At 41.0% G+C, this 27,477-nt stretch overlaps 1 protein-coding gene across 2 annotated transcripts in view; it reads right to left on the bottom strand.

Annotated features, from left to right (window-relative positions):
- Positions 1-27,477, bottom strand: part of TGFBR3 (transforming growth factor beta receptor 3) — a 116,602-nt gene that overhangs the window by 40,978 nt on the left and 48,147 nt on the right. For both annotated transcript variants that reach the window (XM_061379237.1, XM_061379236.1), the window contains exons 3-4: positions 25,669-25,853; positions 5,133-5,270 (exon numbers count right to left, since the gene is read on the bottom strand). In XM_061379237.1, coding sequence (XP_061235221.1) covers positions 5,133-5,270; positions 25,669-25,853 — 323 coding nt within the window. The remainder of the gene's footprint in view (positions 1-5,132; positions 5,271-25,668; positions 25,854-27,477) is intronic.

Here is a 27,477-nt window from a genome sequence, read left to right as displayed (position 1 = left end):
ACACTGATTTCTGTCAGGAAATCACCAAGGATTGGGTTCTTAAATTCTCACTACTTTCACTTGCCCAGTACAGGCATTCCTAGGTTACAAAAGCAATAGAGAAAGGCTACCAAATCTAAATTAAAACTAAAAAATATCACTAGATGAGCAGCACCCACAAACCCCTCTTTCTGGGTAGTTACATAAATTGCTGGTTTTCTGCCAGGACATGTTCACAATAAATTGCTTTAGGGAAGCAGAGAAATAACGACTTGATGGAAAGGGAGGAAATTACTTTGTTATATGAAAACTTCAAAGTGTGGTGGTGGGAGATGTCTGGTAAGGTTTTTCTGCAAGACTGACCTGCAAAAAGATCACAGGTAAAAGCATTTTCTACAGGTGTTACCTAGATTATGTAAAACTGCAATCTGTTGCAATCCAAGCATCCGTCAACTTCCTCTCCCACTCCCCTTTTAGGTTATAATTTTGGCATTTATTTCCAGCTGAGCAAAAAAAAATAAAAAATAAAAAAAACCAAACCAAAACAATATATATATATATATATATATTTAGCACAGATATTAAGTGTTTCCCCCTTGCTGAACTGATCAGATCTTCCCACCCATGCACTGCTTTTCTGAGTGACAAGAAGACCAACAGCGCAGGCCAGGAACACCTCAACAGAAAATGCCGAGTCCCAAACTGTTGAATTTTTAAGATATGTAAAAAATATCCAACCAGACTAATATGACTCTATATACCAGTAATCAAATGTGATTTTCAATACTTAGGTCAGGTGGAGTTCATGCACTAACCCATTTCAGGTATTTTTGTTCTGAAATGCCATAATACTTTAGGTATATTTTTTTTAACACAATGCGACTTACTTTACTAAAATCACAATAATTTTCCCAGCACCACCTACTTAACCCATCAAGATATATATAACTCACGCAGAGTCTGAAAATAACCCTGTCTCTGCCAAATGTATTAACACCATACTACATACTCACTATACATTCACTTTTCTCCAACACACACATAGAAATTTACATCAGGGTTTTACCAAGATGCCAATACTTAACACTATTCACTAGCATTTTTTTCTGGTTTACAGATGGGGAAAGGACCCTGAGAAGCAAAATGATAATACAGTAAGGCAATAGGCTTTAATTTGAATGACAGTTTGCTCCACTCTGAGGTTTAGGTACCGATGGACTTTCTGTGAAAATGAAACTGTGAGCTGTGTCCATGAAGATAAAGCACGTGCCAAGCCACTGTGCTAGGTTAAGCTACATGCATCACAGGATGAATGCAAGTGCAAAACCATATTTATACACCGAATTCGTATTTTTTTTGTACTGAGAGGCATTTACCAAGGAGGCATTTTGTGCTTCTCTCTACACTACATGCCCAAAGGCTAGATTTTTGCCCCCAATCATTTTAAAATTCTGCCTAATGGAGGACCAGACTCAAGGCAAAAATCCATGCTTGAACTGTATGATAAGAAGTTAAACTCCAGCCCAACTCAGTAGTACTGTATTTTCCTGGTCTTTACAATATGTGCTGACACAAAATTTAAATCTTTTCATCCTTTCCTTTAAATAAAGCCTTACTCAAACAATGAATTCACAGAGCAAAGGCAGCAGACCATCTTCCTAATGTGGACACAGAGAACATAGAGCACTAACTCTACCCTCTGCTGCAGTATAAACACCATTTAAGCTCAGTGTGCCCTAGTTTCTCCACCTATACAGTGGTACTAACAGCACTTAACAGAGTGCTCCGGTTCATTATCTATTCATCTCCTGAAGTTCTCTTCTTTCGTAGAAATAACCTTGGATCTTCTAATGCATTAATTTTTATTTTTATGTATTGATTCATTCAAAACACACCTCCCTGTAACAGTTTAAGAACTTTATTATGATGCTTTACAGGGAAAAAAATAGTAGCTAGCAATAAAAAGAAATAACCAGCTAGGACTTCACTAATGGTTACATGATTCCTTAACAGCGAGCCCTGACCTGGCTCTAGGGGTGTTGTCTTTGTCAAGAGTAAGTCCCAGAAGTTGCCATTTAAACCTCTTACCTTTCTAACTAGGGATGAATCAATGAACTGGTGCAATTCATACTTTACATACAGTATATTAATAAAATTGTGAATGAATGTATTGTATGCAAAGTCTGAAAGAGAAGTTGGAAAGTCAATGATTATTCTGCCCGAGGCTTCCATAGAGACAGACACAATAGTTATGACAACCCTATGGTATGTGTGACACAGATTTCTGTTCTGAGCACAGAATTCGTGGGCATTAAAAAAGGTTTTTAAATTTGAAATCTTTTCTGATTCAAAATACTGTGCTCTCCGGCTTGGCTATACATTTAAGGAGAAGGAGCAGGACAGAGCTGCAGAAGTACAAGGATAAGCCAAGTATTTTCAAACTAGGGCCAAGGCAGCAAGCTCTGTGCTCTGCAGCCCTTGGAGCGGTTATTTACACACCAAGGCTGCAAAACTACAGCCCCTTCATTTCTTTTTGGCATATTGCATTCACCCACAGGTGCTGCTAGGACTTCCTCAGCATTTCTCAGTGCTCTTTTCTTCAAAAAACTTTTGGGAAAACAATGCATTTGTCCCTCTGTATAGAGTGGAACTGTGGAAAACCCATAGGTGATCACCACAGTTGAAGTTGTTCAGCCTGTAACTTTATGGCCTACCATCCCAACCACACTAGCTACTGAGAAACTGGTATATGAAAAGCAGGAAAGCTGATGGGCTTCTGATAACAGGCTGAAGTTAGCTTATGCCTGCAGCTAAGAGAGCAAACAGAGAATTCAGTTCTGTGGCGATAGGGAATGAGAGACTAAATTGGGAGAAATAATGGTGGATCAGTACCCTGGCATTTTTTGTTCAAGCTCTTTACAGAAAATAATAGAGACCTTAACACAGTGGAAGGAAGAATACATAGAATCATATGGCACTTGTAAAGATACAGAATTGTTACAGACAAAATTGTTATTCAGTTGTTTAAACATGATTAGGCATGGTTCAACATTGAGAGCCAGTTCACTCCTTGCAATGGAAAGGTGAGCTCCCTGTTCATATCTGCACAGTTTATATGGGAAGCAGTGCTATCCTACCACCACAGGCATGTGCTGGGAGGATGGATGAAGTACCATGACTATCAGCCTTTACTATGACCAGCAGAGCCTAAGAGGCTGGAATACGGAGGGGAGTTACTAGAGCCCCATCAAAGAACTGAACCTGTACTACCTACCAGCTACTGCTGCCCCACCTGAGAGACAGCGCAGTCCTTCCTGCAGCATCAGGTTTAAATCACTGTGGCAGTTCCTGAGGTAAGACAACTTCTTGTTTGGCACAAATCATGAGTGCTGCTGCTCACATTTCCAAGCCTGGTTTTGTAACCAGGAGAGCTTGAAACAGTTTTCTGAAGCAAACAGTTAGCTAATGGTACAGTTTGGGCAGACAAGGCCTTAGGCACATTCCTGTTGTTCCTATGCCCTAATGCAGCCTGCTGAAGCCCTGCTGAGCCAAGCCAAGCAAGCCCAGCATGATCACAGCCTGAATACCAGCACAGTCTGCTGAGCAGAAATAGATGATGGCTCTCAGCAGAGCACCTCTTTGCTCCCAGAAGCCAGGTGAGGGAAGAGGGAAATCCTGGAGGAGGAGAATGAGGAGGAAGAAGAAGAGGAGAGAGGAGAAGAGATAGCTGAACAAACTAGCTGATATGGAGTGATGATGTAGTAATTGTAGGAGGAGATCTAAACTGGAAGTAGATCCAAGACTTGATTAACTGATGAAAGGTGCCGTTTCTTTTGGCTGGGATAGGAATGAGGACTCTTAACAATATTGTTCTTCATCATCTTGTTCCTCAGTCATTTTCTAAGCAGACCTGAACTGTACTGGTTGCACTAAGAACATATACCAGGAATGGTCAACAAAGAAGGTAACAGTCAAGAGTCTCTAACAGAGCAACAAGAAAACCTAAGATTATTAATACCTTAGAAGACAAAAAAAAAGCATATGTTCTTTGCACCAATCAGTAACACTGTACCAAAATCAGGATGGAGTCCTTCAGAGTTCAAAATATCAAGGATACTTCTACTCATGTACCCTGATGACAGGAAAAAATAAAACAAACCCAGAAAGCTTTAGGTGTCCAGCAAGTGATAGGACTCCTGATGCACTTAATGGTGTCACCACTATAGCAGGTCAATTGAGAGAGCATTGTCCCTTTCCAGTGCACTAATGCTGCAGTACTGTTCATCTTCCCCTGCTGGTGATGCATAAGTGACACCATCAAGTTCCTATCTGGTACTGCAGAAACAGTTTTGCCTACCACTGTCAGCTGTGCTGGAGGAGCAAAATTAAACCCTATAAGGACAGAGCTAAAAATAATCAAGGTTAGTTCTGCAATTAGAATTGAATATAGTAAAAGCTGTAACTTTGAAAAGACAACTCGTGATTAGACATGATGTCACACATTAAAAATTTCATCCAAACAAATTGTCTGTTTCACTACAAATAGCAAACTTGAATGTCCTGGCAAACTGTAAGGACATGATTTACAAATACTAGGTAATATTTGGATCCTACATTATAAGCAGTGCTCCAGTCTTTCTGAGAAATAAAAATGACTTCACTCTGGGCTTAGCTCAGTCAAAAAAGCTGCATTAGAGGAGTAAACCATAATTGTACATATTGAGCTCAATGCATACACATTTTTGTTTTGGTCACAGACCACACAACTAGTGTCCACCCATAGTATTTCCCATTGCTTTAAGACTTCTTGCATTATGGTACTATTAAACTTCTAATCAGGACTGGCAATCTATTATAACCTCACAGCTTTCTGAATTGGGAGTGGCTGCTAATTGCATGATATACACATCCTGAAGAGGCAGGTTTGCTTTCTTTACCTTGAATTCACCTAACAAAGAATTGGTTACTTTTCCCAAACTGCTTTGCCCTAACACCTAACTGTTCCCCAGAGCCCTACACCGAAACCTGACCTCCTCTTAACTTGTTATTTTTTTTTAATGTATGTTTGAAAACTTTCCAAATGAATGCCATTAACCAAGTCTTGTGCGACAGTAGCTATGATAGAAAGCAGGCAGAGGTCTGTGTGTACTTACAAAGAAAACTCTTTGGATTCCAGGTGCCAACCTTTCTGTTTTCAGCTTCCAGACCAGAGGCAAAGGAGAGTTGAGAAGAAACACCAAAGGCTTCTGGTGAATATGCACTGATGAAATTGGATTCAAATGTAACGTGACCTACAGAGGAACATATAAATATATGAATACCTCCTTGCAAGTTTCAAAACCAAAGTGAAATTTGAAAGGTCTTTTTTATATATATATTATAGCTTTCAGCATTCAGACCTTAGGACTCAAGCTTACAGACTAATCTATTTCCCCCCAAAATCAGTCAGCAGAGCACAGATAATACAAAGAATGAAACAGTTAACGTTTGTGCTGTATGCTTGCGAAGTGCTGCTAAAGTGTTTAAGAAAACCTTGGCAAATGCTGATGAAAAATAGCTTATGCAAAAGGTCAAACCACTAAGCTGAGACTTGGAGAACACGGAGATAAAAAGAATTGCAAAGCAAACTCTGCTTTCTAGATGATAGCCTACAAAGCTGGCTTAGAGTACAAACCTCATCTGCTGATGCTATTAGGGCATAAATCTAACCTGCAAAATAAATGAAACTAAACAAACAAAAAACAGGAGGGACACGTCCAGAAACACAAAGCAAGCACTGCACTAATTTGTGGAAGGAACTGCAATAAAAGACCTAACATACACCAGGGAAAGAAAATGCCTGTCTTCAGGGACTAAACGAATACATATGGAAAATGATCCTAGGAAAGCGGACATTGTAGAAGAGAGGCAACCTGTTAGAGGTGACTTGTAAGCAATGAGTTTGCAGTTGCTGGAAGCCTCTCCTGCCTGGCTCCTTCTGTCCCAATGCCTGTCCTTCTAGAAAGGACACAATCTCGGGCAAAACCCTAACCAAGTGCATGACAGAACAGCCTGCCAGTGTTTAGCTAATAACAACTTGTAACTGATATTATACTGGTTTTGCAGTATCTAAGATTTTAAGCAGTCAGCATTTGGCTTTATAGCTCATCCTGATTTACAGGAAAAAGGCTTTAGTGCACAATGGGGAGACAATCTATCACACAGACTGCGCAGGCAAGCTGATGTCTCAACAGTGGGAAACAGGTGGGACAATCACAGTTCTTCCTAAGAAAGTGTAGAGAGCGTAAACACAGCCACCAATCTGAATGGTGGCATGGACAAATGAGCACACAGCTAATTCAGATTTCTTTTGTTTCCTGCTAGAGAATTTGAAAGAAAACCTGAGACATGGATGGTGCTAAGGTTCACTGCATTATTCTTACATAGCAGTAGGCATCAGTTTACTACTTAAAGTAGTGAAACAGGTGTCTAATCCCATAAGCACACCTCTGGGGGCACTGAGGACATCCCTATCTGTTATCCTTATTAAAACTTGTTGGAAAACTGATATTAAAAGAATAATTCTGTATTTGTGCTAAACCCAAACTGCTTTAAAGATATGGGGCTCCTCCCTTCAGCCAGCAGCTCGGGCAGCACTAGTTCTGCTTGCAGGAAGGCTGGGCACCACCACGTTCCACCTAAAGGAGCCACCTTCCTCACTGCCTGGCTCAAGCTGTATTTGTGCATTTCCACCAGAAAACACGGAGTACCACAGATTACCACATCTCTCAATTTTCTGGAAAGAAAGAAAAAAAAAATATAAAATACCTCATTTTAGGTAACTGCAGTGTGTCAGCACTCTGAATGCTAACAGGATGACAAAGATTTCAAATGCCAAAGTCATGACCTTAGCTATAAGAACTGCTTTACAGTATCAGGCTATAATAAGAAAGAAGATAACATTATTTGTTTTACAAGGCTTCCACTTTGTTGTTCTGTCTAGAAATGGAGAGATGGAAGTGGAAAGAAAAAGGTGCTTAGAACTGCTATTAAATTCATGGCTATTAAAAAGCTTTCAGTAATTCTTGTGGGTTTTCAGCTGTAATCACAGCTAATTAGTAATAAGCTGTTTAAACTATTAAATATTATTACCTTGTTCTGGGGTTATATTTTCTTACAAAGCACGAAAAATACTGTAATCTAAGATGACCAAAGCAGCCCAGTTATATCTTTTGCAGTCCTGATCTGGCAAATATGAGATCAATTTTTATTCTGATTAGGGTTTTCTTAGCTCTAAATGGCATAAAGTGCATCCAGCTTTAACTTTTTTAAAGTTTCAAAGAAAAAGTCTACTACACTAAATAGAATAAATATTAAACACATGCACGCTTAACATATGCATCCATTTTCACACCCAATGATAACTGGGTTTCCTAAAGGATACTGATCCTAAAGGTAGTAAAGGCTAATGTAACTATTAATGAAATCAGCTGTAATATAGGTTTATGTATATAACCAAGAGTAGGAAAAGAGTAACAGCCCTGTCACTCTGGCCCACATGTACTCAGTTTGGGTTTGCACCCTGGCTGTGTTTTCATTAGAATGTCAAGTCAATGTAAAGAAGCAGCTCCTATTAGAAATCTTTAACGTTTCTGGTATTTAAAACCTCTGGTATTTATTAAAACCAGAAGTGATACAAGAAATATGACACACTCTGAAAACTTCATCTCAGAAACAGCTAGGCCAAGTCCTTTGGGTAATAAGGAAATGGAGAAGTATCTCTGTTTCAACTAATCTCAGACAAGTTTATTCAAAGCCAACATCTATCAGACAAGACAGATGTTTTAGACTTCAGGAATATTTCTGCCTGTTGGTTTCATCACATGAGAGAGCATTAAGAGCAATCACACCATCTTAGTGAGAAAATCAGAGACTCTTTGCAACTGGATCTACCATCAGATTTTGTAGCTGCTATTCCTTTACACTTTGGAAATTAAATATGTATATATTATGCACATATATGACTATTTCCATACATGCATGGAAATAATCAACAAAGTTTGAGCCATATTCAAAAGTAGTGATGTATCTATCCATGCCTTTGGCTGGAACTGTAGGGTAAATTATATCACACCCTGGAATTTTCCTGCATTTCTGCCTGAAATGTGCAGACTGATCCTTAAGAACAGCTTAAGAAAAGCTTAAGAAAGCTATAGGTCTTGAACACAAAATCAAATGATTTTTCACTAGCAAATTAAGTATCTCTGTGCAAGTTTTCAGGATAAATGCTCATGAATGAGACGGCAACAAACCATAAACCATAGAATGTGCAATTCAGATTCTTAGTCCTAAACCTGAGAGAGAATATAGTCAACGTGATCAAGCTTCTGCAGTAGCCTCTGCCACTGTATTTCTTGGCATATATATTCCCTGTCACTACACTTCTTAGAATAATGAAGTCCTCAGCACCAGCTTGGTTTTACAGGCAAAGAAAAACAACCCCCAGAGCTGCTCAAAAATGGCTCAGGACCATCCTGATCATCATATTTTTCATCATTCATTTTTGCTTCAGAGGAGCAGCTGGGTAGCCTTGTCTGAACATGACGTTCCCACTGAGAAGTCACACAAAATTAGCAGACTTCTCAGTATAATTATTCCCCTGCCTATTCTTGATGATACACAACAGTGGTATCTCTTATGGGAGACTTTTTCCTGGCCCTTAGAAAGATTTTTCCAGCAAACTGCTGTGGGGAGTTACTAGTATTTTGCCAACAACCTAGTTGCCAGGCATGTGGGTTTTACCTTGTGTAACAGCAGTCAGTGGACTATTACACTTGGTTAAGCTCTCATCCTCTTGCCCTTTTGCTAGCTTCTGCCATGGTTGTCTCCACCCACAGCACTGCAGTGGATGATCTGCAGTGTTATCTCACCAAAACGTCATTTCTGCTAGAGTGCCCCCACTGTGGCTCCAGTTGAGCCAGATACTGGCTGAATCCTATGTGTTCTCCCCTTCCCCTGGCCATCTTTGTGTCTCGCCTTAGCTTATGAGCTCTTCAAGGCACATCCTGTCTCAAGTGTCTAGACAATTCAGAACACCTTCTGAACACTCCACAAATTAACAGAAAGGTACTGGATCACTTCAAACCACCAAACAAAATGTTTCTAATTAACAGCCGAAAAGCTAAGTAGAATTTTTCCCTTTTTGTATTTTCACTGGCAGCATCCATATCATTAAATACTTAAGTGAAGCGTTGCCCAGAAACTCCACCAGAAACCAGTCATGTTCAGTGCTGTAAGCTAGACATGAAGACATGGTGTGGAATTCTGAACTCAATGAACTTTGTGGTAAAAATCATTATTTTTCTGGAACTCCCATGTAAGCTTTTTTTTTTTCTTTTTAACATTAGTCTCCAGAAAAGGATATTCCCCATCCGTTCTTCCAGGTTCAAACAAGCTTATAAAAATACACACATTTTGTACTTGTTAACAACATACTGTCTCAAAGTCTTCTGCATCTTAGACGGTTTGGTCAAACAATACCAAAAGAAAATTAAACCAGAGCTATTAAATGGACTAATGCTCTTTTAGCTCACCTAGTCCATGTAACAAGCAGTTACTACTGATCTGCTCAAGTTGATTTTAAAACATATTGAGGACCAGCACTTTACCCATGCAGATATCAGTATAACAATGGCACAGGACAATCACAGAATGGTTTGGGTTAGAAAGCACCTTAAGATCACTCAGTTCCAACCCCCCCTGTCATGGGCAGAGACACCTCACACTAGACCATGGTGCCCAAGGCTCTGTCTAACCTGGCCTTGAAAACTGCCAGGGATAGGGCATTTACCACTTCCTTGGACAACCTGCTCCAGGGCCTCACCACTTTCACAGTAAAGAACTTCTTCCATGTATCTAACCTGAACTTCCACTGTTTAAACTGATCACCCCTTGTCCTATCGCTACAGTCCCTAATGGAGAGCCCCTCTCCAGCATCCTTGTAGGCCCCCTGCAGACACTGGAAGCTGCTATGAGGTCTCCACACAGCCTTCTCTTTTCCAGGCTGAACAGCCCCAACTTTCTCAGCCCGTCTTCATACGGGAGGTGCTCCAGTTCCCTTATCATCTTCATGACATCTCCTCAGCACTTGCTCCAACAGCTCCATGTCCTTCTTATGCTGAGGACACCAGAACTGCACAGTGTTGCAAACAGGACAGTAAGTCTAACATATGCCTCACTACCACAGATGAGCATAGCCAGCAGCTTCATTGTGCAATCAACAGTTAAGCCAGACCTTCTGGACATGTGTGTCAGGAGCAGTCCTCTCAACAAGGCTCAACTTCAGCAGCTGTTTGTCAGAGCAAGCTCCTCTTCCAGACCCACGTCTGCCTTTGCAGCTTCCTCTGGCACACGGTCCTCCTCATAATGCATGACTAATTTGCGAGGAATATGACAATTTGGTCAGAGGTGAAAAGTAAAGATTACAGCTAGTCTAAAACCACCTTATGACAAACCCTACAAATTCACTTTTAAAAAGCACGCCAACACAAAGCATAGAACTGTGACTAGGACATGAACCACAGAGTAGTTCTGCCATTTTTGATAAAATACGTTTTCAATGTATGTCATAAAAACTGTAGAAAAATAAAGACCTTTAAAAGGAAGCACATTTCAGAGGTGCCATGTCTATCAAGCCAGCTCTGTTTGCATGTATCCATGCTGGTCACTGCTGTCTGCCCAGTCTCCACAGAGTTCTTTTAAGGTCTCTTGCAGCAGCACGGTTAAAGCGGCTGCTGAGGCTCCTCTATCCCCGGGGATCACAGTTTCATGGAAGGCTGAGTATCACCACAGAAACCAACTACAAAAACAGTCTGCGGGCTCCTGCCCCGTTCCTCTGGTAAAGCAATTTGTAGTACGTGAAAGGCAAGGGCACAAATGCTGAAAACTGATCAAAGTAAATGCTGCTGGTAAAGTACCATTTTGTTTTGCTGACTTCAAGGCATCACATCACAGCCTCTGTATTTTGTTCTAAAAAGATGAAAGTCAAGTGCCAAGGATTTGTAAGGTTGAATTAACTATTCCAGTGTGAAGGGCTTTAGAGAAATTCATACCACATTTTCCAAAACAACCATTACGAATTTGTGCTAATAAACGTGCACAAAATGTGCTGTGCTGTATTGAATTACATTGCCCAGGCTAGGACAGCTGTTCTTTAATAGAGGAAAATGAATTTTAACTCTCAGATCATATAAACACATTTTCTGACTTAAAAGTGATGCACCTAAGAGGGATTTGTGAGTTTTTAACTCGCTGCTCAGCTGCAAAGATTAAGGTAATCAGTATAAAGAAGGCAAAATACAAAAGTGAAATTTGAAGATCTATACCTGTCGCTGCCCTCTATTAAGTGTTTTCACTTTTTCATTAATATTTATAAGACAAATTATTCTGGTATTGTAGCAGTCAAAGAAACTAACATGAAGAAACTTATCTTCCCAATTCATCACTGTGTAATATCCAATATAAGAGGTTTAGAATTTCTACTGAAATCCACATGAAGAACATTCATGTCCATACATTGCTTATAAAAGAATTCAGTCAAGGATTAATCCATGAATCCACTTCCTGTGGTGGGATCTGGTACTGCACTGATTTATAAAAGTGTTAATCAATTGCTTTAGGAAGGATCTCCAGGCCAGTTTTTCTTCTAAGATGAAAGCAAAAGTGTATTCTTCAGGCAGGTACTGTGAATTCAAAACGGAACACTTCCCTCCTCCCCCTGCCTTGTGTTTTTGCTATGCTCACTGAATATTGTGTTACAGATTTGATACCGAGCCAGTTATAGTAGATTGCAACGTCCAGCTTTTGCGAGCCAACAGTTTCTGAGAGAAAATTTGCTGATTTTTCCAAGAAACACAAAATACATTCACGTGGTGTTACTGCTTGAAGGTACTTTTGTGTAAAGGGTTACATATTCACACTCTTAAATCAAACTATGATATAAGCCAGTTCCTGTAAGCACAAGACCCCTGCCACACTCATTTGCACAGGGCAAGGACCTATTTATTTTCAAAACTTAGCCCAGCAATGAGACAGAAGATCTTCAGAACAGCATCACAGAACTAAGTATCTCCAGGAAAACTGCAATGCCATTAAAAACAAGCACTCGCATCCACACAGTTACTTTTTCTCCTGCAGAACTCAAAGCTGTACCACCCTCACAGCCCATGCCAGGTACACCATGCTTCCATCTTTCTGTCAGGACAGCACTAAAGGATGCTGCTGGAGCAGGGACCAGCCCCTCTGGGAGAAAGCAGGGGGGCTGCAATGCATGAAGCACAGGTGGGGAGGGAAAGCCTTTTCTTTTTGCATTACTGCCAGGATGAGGCACGGTTTAGTCCTCAGGGAAGGGGTCTAAGTCCCTGGTAGCAATTACCAGGTGTGTGGAAGACTGAATTTATTTCCAAGGCTCATGTAACACTCATTTTAGAATAAGTCCTTTGCTTATTTTATCCTAAATATATGGTTGCAAATGGACTGGTATTGCCTGGACCTTCTCAACCACACTCTACGAAGAGAATCAGATTGACTAAACAGCAGTTATAGCTCAGTTCTGAAAATCAAGGGAAAGATTCACCCCTGGCATAATTCCAATGAAGCATTAAGCCGGACTGATGTGGTCCCATACTACTGCAAATCTGCTGGTGCTTATGATCTACCACCACCCAGAATGGAAAACTGGGCTCCAAAAATTATGCAACAGAACAGAAAGGTTGATAAGAACTACCCAACTATAAACTACAGCCCATTGCACGCTCCTGCACCACATGTGTGCCAGGATCCACCAACAAACTATTCTGAAGTATACACGATGCTCTCAGAAGGCCACTTTAAAATGAAGATGCATTGTTAATGGCTCAGAGCAGAAATGCAGCCTCAGCTTGTGTGTTCAAGGGAAGAACTAAACAAAGCTCCCTTCACCCTCAGTGAGGACGCAGCATCAGCTCTATATTTGGCACATGTTATCCTCAGAGCAAAGCAATGTACGCAGATGTAACAGTACCTTTAATAAAGATCTAAAGTTTACACTCAGAACCAACCTGAAAACTGACCTGCCCATCCACTGACATGGTAGCTGTGTCCAACAGCCTGATAAAAAGAGTCCATTCGAACAAAACACTAATAGGTTGCTGCATATTCAAATGCTGTCTGTAGTTCTCCTTCCAGTCTATGTTCTGGTACCTTTCTAGCCCTAAATATTAAATGACCAAGCTGAGGATTTGTGTAACAGAATGGTATTACAGCACATTTAGGTATAGACTCCTCACATGGATTTGTAATTCAGCTGCTCCAGAGAGACTGAAAAACCCAACTACAAGTAAAATCTAGTGCTATAACACTGTCAAATACATTATGTGCAAGATGAGTACAGTATAGTACAGCGGCATGCTGTATGGCACTAAACATACTGCTCAGTACCTGGCCGTGCTGCCATTTTCAATTGCACCAGTAACAACTTTCTCCTCAAAAGTTTAAGAGTAGGCAACTGTGCTGGCAAGTTTTAACTGGAAATGCAGTGATGGAAGTGCCCGTTCAGAAAGCACCACAGCTCACGCAGCATCAGACAGTTCATACACAAGTAGTAGTTCTTACACAATACTATAAAATACTAGTTCTAACTTCATGAAAACGTTGGACTGTTTCTGCCCACAGCTAAGTCACATAATTTATCTTCAGATAAAAATGTAGCCAGTTAATTTCTAGCGTTCCAAAGTTGCTATTTTAAGCTGGAGCTGCCAAATGCAAGCACATTATGTTAGATGCTAATAATTTATGCAAATAGCTAGGTAATCAAAATATTCAGAGCAAAGCTATTCCTAATACAAATAACTTGGCAAACTGGCAGGATGGTTACTGAAGTCCTAATTTGCACTAGAAAGTGGTATTACTTTCAGTTAAGAGAATAAGAAAAGTGAAAAAACTTGAGGCTTTACGTAAGGACAGCAGATTTAGAACTCAAAGGGTAGTAACTGTATTAGCACAAGTCATATTTAGACTGTGCTACTTCTGTGACAATGATCTTAATGGCTGAGGGGGCGTTAGACTGGAGACGAGAAGGCTCAGGGGGGGACCTTATCACTCTCTGCAACTGTTTGAAAGAAGGAGGTAGTGAGGTGGGGTTGGTCCCTTCTCCCAAGTAACAAGCAATAGAACAAGAGGAAATGGTCTCGAGCTGTACCAGGCGAAATGTAGATTGGACATTAGGAACGATTTCTTCATTGAGAGGGTGCTCAAGCACTGGAACAGGCTGCCCAGGGCAGTGCTGGAGTCACCATCCTTGGAAGTACTCACAAACGATGTAGACAAGGCCCTCAATGATATGGGTTAGTGGTGGCCTTGGCAGTGCTGGGGAACAGTTGGACTTGATGATCTTAAAGGTATTTTCAAACCTGGTTGATTCTATGATACTATGATTCAAAAGTATAACCCAAAGACTTTACTGATACATTTTACATAGTCATCATACACAATGTAAACTGTACTTGAGTTTTGTTTATCTGAGTAATACAAGATCCATCTTTCCCTGTGTATGTATATATTTCAACCCAGTTTTTACTTTTGCTGTGTTATCCATTATATCATTTGGAGAACCAGAATTCTCCTGAAAAGCAAGGGTTTTCAAAACCATCTCTGCACAAGTATCTCACCCAGCTCTGACAATCGGATCTGATCTTTGCAGGCCATCTCTGCTGTGGGCACCTGCAGAACAAGGACTACCCACAGTGACAGCCCCAGGGATCATCAATGGAAAGCCTATGCCCACCAGAGCAAGGCTGGGGCCACTTCACACATTCCTCTTATGACCCCAAATAGATGCTCAGGCTCCCAAAGGTAAAGTGAAACCATTTGTGCCATCTGCCCTTCCACACAATAGCCAAGCTTCACAGCTCTTGAGACCTAAAACCACAAGGTTTCACTCATTTTTGCATAAATCATTAGATGCCAATACTGTTCACATGCCATATAATGAATCCTAAGGGGAAAGTCATCCTTTTATACATCTTGTGGGAAAATCTCTTGTTGGTTTTAGATCTGTTTAAGGGCACAGGATGCATTCCTGTAAGATGCAAGTACAGTATCTCCCCTATTGTTCTTAAGTGGCCTATTCACAAAATGGTATCACATCAAACTAAGTTTAACAATTAAGGCAGCAGACTCATGTGAAAAGCCAACATTTTCCCAGACAATTCTGCACTTATGTGCAGATATATTGCAGATCTGTGCTTTTCTTTGGTCAATCAGCTGGGCTGCAATGTAAGTTTAATTTTATTCTCCTTTTCCTTTCTCCCAACCCTGTACTATTACCAGATAGTTGTGTAACATAGTGCCCAACACCTTGAAAAAACAAAGGTGGGGAGGGAAGGATTTAAGCACTAAATTGAGGGATATACGGGTACATACTAAAGAGCAGATTCTACTCCAAAGCAAACGTTTCTTAAACTGACAGGTAGAAGCCAGATGACAAACTGCTGCTAGGACCATTTTCCTTACATGCATTTGGGGCATTCTGAGCAAATCTACAAAGGCTTTTCCAGGTAACCACAAGATTCCACCACCTGTATTTTTCAGCTGGCTAGATAGGTGCTATTCACCCAACCAGAAATTAATGTGTTGATACTGTGGTGGTACATCTTGCCTCCCAACAGCTCTCATTAATCAGAGTATGATAGTAACTGTGGGTTCAGAGGCTCAGCATTAGCACTATCTCATCTCTGCCAGCAGACACAGCAAGTTCACAGTTCTCTCAACTGGAGAACAACATGCAGATGTAACAGAGCACATGGTGTCATACAAACATCACAGAAAAACTGGAATCTGAATACAGAATTATCCAAATCTCAGGGTAAATCCTGAAAGGATGAACACTTCTCACTTGTTTCAAAAGCTGCAGGTGGGGAAGGGGAAGAGGCTGAGACAATGAGGCTTCACAAAGCAAGAAAACATGACAAACAAACATGAGATGATGGAAAGACTGCAGGACAAAGGGTTATGCCATTTGAAAAACATATAGAACAATTTGTTCCTGTAAGGTTTTGCAGCCAGATCACACATAGATCTAGATGAGTGGAAAAAAGAAACGTCATTCTACAGGTGTCTTTTAGAGAGGCACAATCACACTGGGATGTGTAAAATGTGGAGTTCACATTTTTATTGGATGTGTAAAACTAAAATCTTGCTTCCCAAGCCAGAGTAAAGAACAGCGTGTGCACATGAGTCATAAAAAACTGAAACACTGGGCAGCAGCACCAGATTTAGGGAACAGTTTTGTTGACTTTATTGTCAGTAACACACCAGCCTGAGTAGGAGTTGGTGCAACTGTGTGTCTGTAATACAGAAGCTCACAAATGTATTAGAAATTAAATACAGTGGAAACTGCTTTTGGAAGATTCAAAGTAACTGTAACCAACACATTGTCTTCTTACTCCTCTGCAGCAGGTCTTCATTCTTCCCAAGTTTCTTCTATTTGGAAACTTGAGAAAACAATCAGTACTTTTACTACTCCCTGTACAAACAAAATAGTATTCTGGGAATAGTTCAAAGAATGAATTTATGATATTGATTACATGGAAAAAAGGGGAAAAAAAAACCAATCACCAAACCCCCAACAAACCAAATCTTATATTTAATCAGGCCTTTGTATATGCTTGCAGAATCAAAGCCATGAAAACTGACAAAATGCGCCAGAAGACATTACTGAGGCTGCCATGCAAGTATTTGCTTGCACAATGATGCCACTCCATGCACTCATCTGCACTGTGTTGCAGATTCTTGCTTAAAAACAGGTTTACTGAAAATAGTGGCATGCTTTCCACGTAAGTGTAAGAACAGACTCCTTGCGTGCTGTATTTTCCCACGTCGCTTCAGATGCATTTTTCAGTGTCCTCAATGCAAGTATCACCTGAAACCCAGTTAATGGAGGAAAGAAGCAACATTCCAATGGTCTATTCTGAAAGGATACTGCAAAGCAAGTGCACTGTGCTTCTCTGCAAAACTAACGTCATGCAGAGTCACATTTCCCAACAGGTCTCAAAGCTTCACTTACGTATTTGCATGCACTAGCAGATCATGTCTGTACAGAAGAAATGAAGACTCTGCATCCTTGGGTGATGACAAAAGAGCAAGTCAGGCTTCAACCAGCCTTCAGGGTTGGAGAATCCCTGTTATCTCCAGAAAGGTGACATGTTTTAATACTTTTCCCTTACTGATAAGATTTGGCTCATCACCAAATATTACCTCTAATCCAGAAGCATTGCCAGAGTCCTGTTTATCACATACAGCATCAGCTCCAACCAGAAGAAAAATACTTCTGTATTCTAAATTGCCATGGCACTTGTTAAAGAGGCACTATCAGCTATAAATTACCTGTAATTCCTTTAAACTTTTTCAAGAAATTTAAGTTGCAGATGCTTGTACCTCACGGTGGTGTTATTTTCACATCTTCTTTAAGTAACAAGTTTTACCCCTGCAGAAGTACTCTGTTTATGTGTCACAAGGGAAATAAAATGTGCTTTTAGAAAAACACAAACTTGAGTATATGGTGTTATCAAAAGCATAATCTACATTAAAAAAAAACAACCCACAATTAAACCATTTGTGCCTCTTGTATCTTGCCACTGCAAGGTTTTACTTTTTTAGCTGATACAAGAGGAGCATGACTGTCAGGCACAGCTCTACACAATTTATATTGGAAGTTTTCCTCAATGCTGGGAGGTTGGAGGAGAACAGCTTCACTAAATACAGCTTTTGGTTCAAACAGACACTCCAGAGAACAACATAAACATAACCACTCATGACAAGTGGTGCTCCAACACCTCTCTCACGTATAGCAGGGGGTTGTAACTTAAGGTCCTTTCCAAGCCAAACCATTCTGAGTCTGTGAGCCCAAAGCTAGACTGGAACCTGCCCATCAAGTTTGTTATAGAAACAGACTCCTGGAAATGTCATCACTTCCTTAATTACCTTTTCTTGGGGAAATTAACTATAGACAAGCAGTAATTCATAAATACTCCAGGGCATGTCAGAGAGAAGCTTTGAGGAGGGGACTGGAGACCACAGATGTGAATCACAGTTTAGGATGAAAATCAAAACACACTAAGAGAACATGTGAGTAATGTGCACAGTGTGCTTACACACACAAGCAGCAGAAGAGTTCATCTAGTAAAGACAGCAGCAGTAGCCCCCTTTCCCTCTACAGTCCTACAACTGCGTATTAGTACGTGCTGGGCAATTGAAGCAGAGGAAGAGAAGCGTCCAGCAGGTCATTTTAAATAGCAGTCAGCAAAACTGAACAATATGAGAGACCAGAGAAGTCGTTCTGACATTCTTCTGTTTGAACCCTTTAGCTATCTGTGCTGGGCCTTGGCATGGCTTCAGTCACTGCTCCAAGCAGCTCTGAAACTGAGAACAGGTCTCACTTCCTGTGCACAGCAAACAGTCCCTCTTCTAACCGTGGAAAATACCATGACTTTCCAAGGCAGAAGTCACTGCTGCCTCTTTAAGGGCGGCATGCACCAAGCCACGCTCCTGCAGGACAGCAGGCTCTGCACAAACAGACTCCTCTGGCCGACACATGACTTCCGTTGGCAGTTCTGGTGGGCAGGACTTGAAAAGACTGCCAAATCCCAATGACCAGCAAATCCAGAGCTGGCTAAAAACATCCCACAAACCCTGCAGTCCAGAGCAAACAAGATGAAAAAAACACATTAAAAAAGGCTGGATTTTATGTAAGCACAGATGCTTCAAAGTGCTAATGAAGAGGAGGAAGAGGGTTGTAAGGGCTCTAAGAAACAGAGGCTGGATGGCTGTTGGTTTCTTTGTTTTTTAGAGACATGGCAATTCAGTGTTCCTTTTAAGACATCAGTGCCATATAGCATCTTAGCTGCATGCAAGCTGCCGCTTTCAGTAAACATGGCTTCATCTGAGAGAGGCACTGAATGATTACAATTTCTGTGGAGCATGCTGTCAGTATCATTTAGAGCTTTAAGGTTTACCATGTGCTTCACTTCTGATTCAGTCCAGCACCCAGGCAGCCTCAAAAGGGCGTTTGAACAAGGCTGTGGGGAAAGGGAGTAACAACAGCCTGTGAAAACACACTGGTGAGCCAGTGGAACTATCACTGTGGGCAAGCTTTGGAAAATACTCAGGATCAAGAGATGCATATGATGAGGGACTACTGCTTTCCAAGTAACAAATACAGGGTATTCCTGGAGTACATTTCAACTTGACTCTGAGACCTTCCTGGCATAGAGCACTGGTGGAAGTAGTAATTCACTTGGGCTTCCCATTCTCGGTCTTCTGATGTGGGCCCCCCTTCCCTCGCTCTTACAAGTGGTATGCAAAACACCATGAAAGAAGATGGTGATAAAGAGCAGCAGTCAACTTCAAGCTTGACACAGAGGTTTGCAGGCAGTCAAACTGATTTTCCACTGCCACACTGCACGTCCTAGTTGGACTGATAAGGATGCCTCTCCATGATTTTGTGAGCCACAGATCACCAAGGAACAAGCAGTTACAGGGTGAAAGTGATCAAGTTGATCTTGGTGGGCTCCATGTAACAGGAGAGCTGGCCTGCATATAAGAGGTTGAAGCCAACCAATGTTTTGGAAAACCTGAATATCATGCTCCCACCCAGACCCAGATATGGTATCTTAAAATGTCCACAGTGGCCTACAGAAACATGCAGTACCACTCAGTACTGTAGGAACAGGAAAAATCTACAGCCCCACTGAAACCCTGACAGCTGGGGAAGCCAGTATGAGCAAAGTACAGCGTATGTGCCACAGCAAAACTGCAAAGTCAGGCACAGGACAGGAAGCATGGGGGAAGAACTTCCCCAATAGCCAAAGTTGTTTCCCAAACTACACTGGAGTTTGTCAACTCCCCGTACAGAACTGGCTGGCTAATTAGATGTCACACTCCAAGTGACAAAGGCCGTCTTTCCTGGAAGACACTCTTACTGGCTGACCCATGAAGCTGGATGAGATCAGCCCCAACTTCCACCAAACGTCTTCCAAGTTGTAGTCTTCAGGGTTTACCTTCTCACATTTGGAACAAAATCATTTGCCATCAAGTTACCGGTTCTCTCATCAGAAGTCTCACCTCAGACTTCCCCATGCACAGAAAAACTAAGCATCTCCGATACTGCCATCTTCTCTCCTTCACCCCCAGACAGACTAGGCAGGAATACAGTCACCTGCCCTACTCTTCTATTAGTTCATGCCATGCCTAGTTCTAAACCCCTGCATATACTTGCACTGCCATTTGTATGTCTGCTGTTATAGCTAGATATCCATTACTGCTGCCAAGCAAGGGTGGTCAGAAAGTTGAGACTCAAGAGCAGCAACATTCCCATGCAATGTTCAGATCTGGTCTGTACCCCGGCAGAAGCACAGGCACAGTGCTTTGTTTTATCTTTGAAAGCTTCTAAAGCAGCAACTGTTTTTCTTCAGAACAAAGGCCTTTTGGCCAACCTAAAGTACCAAATATACCCATGAACAGCAGCACAGGCTTTGCACTACACCACAGTAAATGAGCATAGGGCAGATGCAATACAGCCTTGCAAACCAAGCAACATGTCCTTTACTTCCCAGTTTAATTCTGTACCACATGTTCTGTTCAGCTCACCAGAAACATCACATTTGTACAGCCAAGTGACCTGGCAGTGCACAAATCAAATATTAACATTAGTGAAGTCTGGGGTCTTACTCAAAGGTTTGATCTCACAGAAGTAACAAACTCTTTGTTCCTGAGCTTCTTATTTTGCTATAATTTCAGGACTGCATTGGATAATGATTCAATTACTTTAATTTGGATTATTAAGCCCAAACTGCAGGGTGCTTCAAAAATACAAATCAAACCAGCCTGTCTTGTCAGTTTTAGAGCAGCTGGTCAAGCTGACATGGAGAGTTTAGCACTGAAAAGCCGCAGTAGAAAAAGAAGCTGAACTTATTTTTACTGTGTGAGATCCTAAAGTCTCAGGAAACAGCCTAGAGCAGACACTGATGGATGCTAAATGGAAACTTGCTTTAACAAATGCACTCTTAGAGGAAGAAATAAACAAAACGGAATCAAGCCAGTGACTAGGTAACAAACCCGTCACTAACTCCAGCTGTCAAATAACAAACCTTGGATCCCCTTCCTGCCTGCTGATAACACGCGACCTCCAGGGCCCCTCAACCATGGCCCTGGTGCAGTAGGTCAGCATGTTTAAACCACACTCAGTAAGTGGCCCCTTTATCACAGCTGAATCTCAAGGCTGTCCCCAGATCTCTGGATGCCTGAGCATGAAAAAAAACATTTTTCCCTGACATAGCCTTGGGTAAAGCTCTTGTGTTAGATTTCTGAGAACAGTTACAATGAACGCACTGGGAGCTAGAATAAATATGTGGAAACATAGGCAAAATGAACCAGGTTTTCATCAGCCTCCTTGTCCCTGTCTTCATAGTCCTAAAATACATAACCACTGTGACACAAAGGAATTATCTTGACTTCAGGATGCATTGCAAAGGCCAGGATGTAGAAATACATTATCAGGTGACTGTTCCAGAGTCTCTTCCTGTCACGTTTTTACAATGTAGAGGATCTCTTCAAAAAGTACTTAAACACCGGACTTACATAAGTTTGCCCATCATTTTATGACTTCGAAGTGGGTCAGGCTCAGGAATCTGAGATACATCACTAATAAGTACCTGGCTATTATCATCAGCCAGCTCCACAGGAACTAACAGGCATTTTAATAGCAGGTTTGCTCTCAAAGGAAAATATTTTTTATTCTGAAACTGTTGCCAAGTAACAGTGATTAAACCATGGGGGAAATCTGTCAAATTACTGAAGCCTCAGTGGCATTACTCAAAATTATAGAAATAAAGATGAGTCCTTGATTTTCCTGCCTTCATTTCACGTAACATGTGTTGAACATCTGTATCAGCCATAAAAGCTATTGAAGATGAGGATATCGATGAAAACAATAGTGAATCCATTGCCAGGAACTCTGTCTCCATGTATTCATATGTATTCAATCCTAAATATTCACACGAGTAATTTTATATGTCACTGCTCTGCCTTCAGCTATTTCAATTGTGGCTGCATGCCTGAAGCAGCTCAGGGAAATCCAACTGACAGGTAAAATACAAGAATCCTCCACTAACTTAGGACTTGATAACTTCATCTTCAAATAAGTTTTACATTTTCTAGATGCATTTTTTTCTGGTGCAATCTCCAGTTTCCAAGTGCCTCCACAAACAATAACCTTTTCTTATAACAGAACAAGCAGCTCCATGAGAAAACAACTATTTCAGTTCTAAAACCAGTGAAACTGAAACCGTGTAGATAGTAACTTTCTCTTCAGCTTTGGGTAGAGTTCAGTAGTTGCTGGCTTTTAGCTGAGACCCAGATCAGAGAACAGAAATGCACACATGCACTCACTTCCCCAGGAATACTTGATCAAATAAAACAAACAAAAAAGGCTTGCGTTCCTCATGCCAAGTTCAACATAAACACTTGTGGCTATTACATGCACCCGTATTCTATTTCCTATGATAAAGCACGGTCAATATGAATTGTGATAAGACATTTCTAAGAAATACTTGAAAAAGATTGGAACTTTGGGGTTCTTACTTGAAGAAAGTGCCTTCACAGTCTCTGTAAATGAGATTTCATCCCAACAGGGATTAATGAAATAAAATACAAATCCCTTGAAGATCACAGATACGGTCACAGCATTCGATCACAGATAGGACCAGATTTCAGCCTTAACATGAAAGCAATATAGTACTGATGTAGTTTTGCAAAGTTTGTTCAGAACTCATAAACCCAGAAACTTCCAGTTCACCTTTTTTATCTATTCACATTTACAGGGAAGAAAAAGCACCCAAACTTTACCAATCTTTATAGAATCCCTGCATGTATCACAGGAGGAACATGTCCCTTCCATGCCCTCCCCTCTGTATCAGCCACCCTCCTATACTTAGATTTGCTAGCATTTGCCTGTATATTCTACACAAGTGTCAAAATGAGTTAAACTAATGCATACACATTTTTATGAGAACCAGGATAACTGCACAAGTATGTTTAATGCATAAGCCCTCAAAGGAATTTGCTAGGGGAAGTTTACACTCCTCCCAGCCAGTAAGGAATGTGTAATTTAGCAGCATCTAGCACAGGGCAGGTTAAAAACAAAACAAAAGCTGACCTCCTCCCCCAGAGAAAGCCTTCACTTAAAGATTCTCAGATTTTGCATTCCACATTATCAGAACTTCAACCTCTGAACAAGTGCAGGATTTATTTTAAACATGCTTTTGATGCTGCTAAACCTAACTAAGGCACTGTCAAACAAAACGACTGGTTTTATTCTGGAGTATCCTGGAAATACTGGATGAGAAATAGATCTCTACCTTTGCTATCAGCATTTGCAGGCAACAGGAAATACCTCAGTTGGTAAATCAAGCTAATGTAACTGAGGTGATGGGTACATTCTACTTTAAGACAAAAGGCCACTTGGAGCCGAATTTTACAATAATGGAAAAGATAACATTTGCTCTGCTTTGTTTCCCGGCTTTGATCCTATAAGTAAAATCTGATTTTTCCAAGTTGTTTACGCTCTTTTGCTTGACACTGTTGCCAGCAAGCTTTGCTCTAGCTTCCTGTGCATTTTCAGAGCAGCCATCTATCTCCAAGGAAGGGCTGTGACTGGAAACTGGCTGGGAGATGAGGGAAGGAACTTAAGGGGCTACAAATCCTTAAGCATGTTCTGTGCTCTACACTTTGGTATACCAAAGAAGCACACGGAAAGGACAGCTTGGGACAAGCTGCTTTCTTACTGTAAGCATGCTAAAGGAGGCACAAGCAGCCTCTTTCTTCTAGACAGCAATTATTTTTATTGCAAGCCAAATATTTAAATCTCATGTCTTTCTATCAAGGATCAGACAGCAGTGGCACAGCGTGCAGCCTTGTGCACATGTGACTTGCTCACGTTGTGTGCACACTGTTACACAAGCAGTGCCAACAGCATCAAACCAGAGCAAAAATTAGGGTTATGCAAATGGGCTCTTTGAGCTGATTCATTCTGGTCTGTCAGGAGGCACAAGCCCCAGCTGTAGCCTGCTCCATCCTGCCCCTCGGCACCCTTTAGTAACTAAGAAATTACCATTTCCCGCTATCCCATCTTCACACAGTGAGAGCACTCTTCTGCCTGTTTTCAACAAAATTTATGATCACCTTGTGAGACCTACCACCTCCTATATTAAATTTGTCTATGACTCGCTAACGGACTTAAAGGTCCCTGAGTGATGAAAGAGGCAATGACAAATATATAGCAGAATCACACACAGCTCTAGCTTTCACGCCCAAAGACCTGATTGTACCTATGCTTTGTCAGGCATTCACAGTGTACTCATCACACGACAATCCAGTGCCTGGCAAATTAAGAAAGGCTTTCAAAACCAAAACAAAACAAATATAAAAATCTCTGTTCATCATTCCGAGCCCCGCAAAAAAACCCAAAGTGCTTTTCTATCCATTTAGTGACAGCTGAACTGAGAAAGACCTGACATTTTTGATTAAGAGCAACCCATGAGATGCCTACTGAAAAAACAGTAAACAACTTTTTCATCATACACCAGACATTTCAGACAGTATATACACTGAAAGTGAACACAACAGTTGAAGTTTCATGGATGCATCCAAGACACATTGAGCTGAACACACCACAAACCCAACAAAGCTGCTATTGAAGCCAATGGAAGGACTTTGATTATGTCCAAGAGTATCTGCCTTTATTTAAATCACTTTATATAAAAGACTCCTCTTAAAAGTTCTTTCAGCACAGATAATAGACCCTCTTTTTCTAAGCTTTTGCCTGCCTGCAAGATCATCATCTTTGTTCTCTCATTACAAATTCTGCTAATTGCGTACTTGCCCATTGCTCTCACAGGACACACAATTTGTGTGTGTAATACTATAAGGATATGAACTAAGATGCTCAGCTGTCATGCCATGAGTGTTTTCTTTTCAGCACTCTGTTTCGATGTGTTTTGAGAGTAAACAACAGTACTGCACAAGTTAACATCAAAAATTTTCTGCTTGTGCCGTTGCTTTCAGAGCAGCTGAAGCTCTTGCTAGTCCCTCTGAGTGCAACATACATAAATAAGTAATAATTGGATTGTACTTACGTACTTCCATAGTCAGCAACACTTGCTTTCTGTATGGCAGTCCCCCCACAGCGAAACAGTAAGGATGTATTACAGAGGTAAAAGAATCTGAACTTAAACATTTGTTTATAGTGGCCTTGGCAGGGATCCAAAGGTATTCATGCTAATTTACAACACATTTAGGTAAACGATCTGCTTTTGAAGGCAGCCAATTCTGCAAAGGCCTCTTGTAGATCTAAATCTGTTTCTTATTTCCTTTGCCCACCCTGCCACCTTTTTAAAGTGTACTTCGTGGTTGTGAAAGGTGATGGAGAGAGTGGCGGGGTATGGAAGTGGTTTACTCATGACGCACAAAGCATAGGTGGAAAGTATCCACACACACTGTGTGTGCTTCCTTCTGGTCACAATTCAGAAATAACTTCATTCAGTAAATTAATGTAGAACAATCCCATTTGCAGACACACTTGGAGCCAGGGATCAGGACAAAAAGCAATTTCCCCTTTACCTCTCTTTCATGATGGCCAAGCCCCTCGTCAGGATTTCTGAGATTGAGGACATGCACCTCTTGTGGCAGGGCTGTTGTACCTCGGCTTGCACAGCCAGACAACACCGTGAAACTCTCCAGCAAGGCATGGACTGGGTGCGAATTGTTAACAGGCGACAAGACACATTCACTCCTAGGCACAGGGCCTGCAGAGGAAGACAAAGAGGCACATCATTTGGAGAAAAGAGCTATACACAGATTACACCTGTCAAACAATCATCATCCTTTTGGTCATGAAGCACATAGGAACAAAAGCAGAGGCTTCATGTTCATTGTCCACAAAATGAAGACATTTATTTTCACTGAATACACTAACTTGTTGGTTCATTTCTCTCTGAAAGTCTAAATTTTAAGTATGAATTCCAAACTGAAGGTGGTCCTGTCTTTACCAGGGAGAAAAATCAAGGATTAAAAAGGGAAAAAAAAACCCAAAACCAAACAAAAGAAACCCCAAAGTGGTGATAGTGGTAGGAGGAATTGGGTCATCTTAGATGCGAATTATTTGTTTATGTCAAACATTGTTATCTCCAAGCACTGAAAACTGCAATCATGTACATATAACAATGAAAAGTTAATCTCTAGTACACAGGTAATTACATCAGGAAGGATCTGGGAGAGTTGGATTTGTTGCTTTTGAAGCAGTGCTGATTTATAGTGAATGTTGTTCAAATAGATCGTACAAAACAGCAGGCATCTGTCACATGATAAAAATGAAATGTTTGTTTACTGAGTCTATTTTGTGTCTGACAGCAATTATCTACACTGATAACAGATATCTAGTCCAAAACAGAGTGTACGCCCTTTCAAATAATCACCACAGCATGATGTAGTGCCATACTCTTATATAGTACGTGAGACAGCGTGATGTGATACAGCAAGATAGCACAAAAACTGAAACATAGGGAGCAGTTTACATTTAAACTATATCTCAGGAAACTAAAGAAAGACAAATATTTATGAAAAGCAGCCCTGCTTTTCCAAAAGGACTCAAACCCACCCCTGACAGTAATAGATACTGTATGTTTTTGATTCAGAAGGCCACAGGGGAACGTAATTGACTTAACCCCTGATTTGCACCAAAAATCACTCAGATAAGAATGAGACACGCATCAACCAGTCAGTTCAGAGGCTGCAAGGCATAAAAGAGAAATATAAGCTAAAAGCATGACTTTTTTCCCCCCCTTGGAGAGCATGCATCTGCAATAGAAGTAAAATGCTTCTTTCAAATCCAGTTCAAAATGAAAGCAAACCCTCAGCTGATCAAATGGCAGAGCTCCATCTGCTTTTGTGAAATCTACATCCAGCTATTGCAGCCCCAGAGGTCATACGACTTATGTGCACACATATGTTTAATTATATTACCACTGATTACAAAGGCAGTTCACTCACGACACAGCTAGCAGCTGGCTGTTTAGAAGGCAGAGTCCATCTTAAACCAGACTTCATCTGGAAAAAGCAAAGCCCCTGAGCACAGGGAGATTTCCACAGTGGCTTGGGCCATGCGTGCCTTGTCCTGCCGAAGGGGCCATTCCTGAAACCCACCAGTGCATAGTACGTATCCCACCAGCTCCCCCAGAAAAGGAATATTTGTTAAAGGCAATGCTCAAGGCATGAATTATGCATGCCTGTGCTTGGGAAACAGGATAAACTTTCTGCTCTGTACAGAAGGAGCTTGGTAGTAGCACTGACCACCAGCCTGGAGGATTTAAGGTTCATTTGGGTTTAATTCCTTCTTAAGAGTGGAGCATCTCCCTTATGAGGAAAGACTGA

The sequence above is a fragment of the Neopsephotus bourkii genome, unplaced genomic scaffold, assembly GCF_033783945.1.
Source record: "Neopsephotus bourkii isolate Nb327-2 ecotype Australia unplaced genomic scaffold, CSIRO-AGI_Nbou_v1 NB_1768, whole genome shotgun sequence".
Classification (NCBI taxonomy): domain Eukaryota; kingdom Metazoa; phylum Chordata; class Aves; order Psittaciformes; family Psittacidae; genus Neopsephotus; species Neopsephotus bourkii.
Note: the sequence above shows the minus strand (reverse complement) of the source record. Positions and strands in the feature narration are given on the sequence as shown.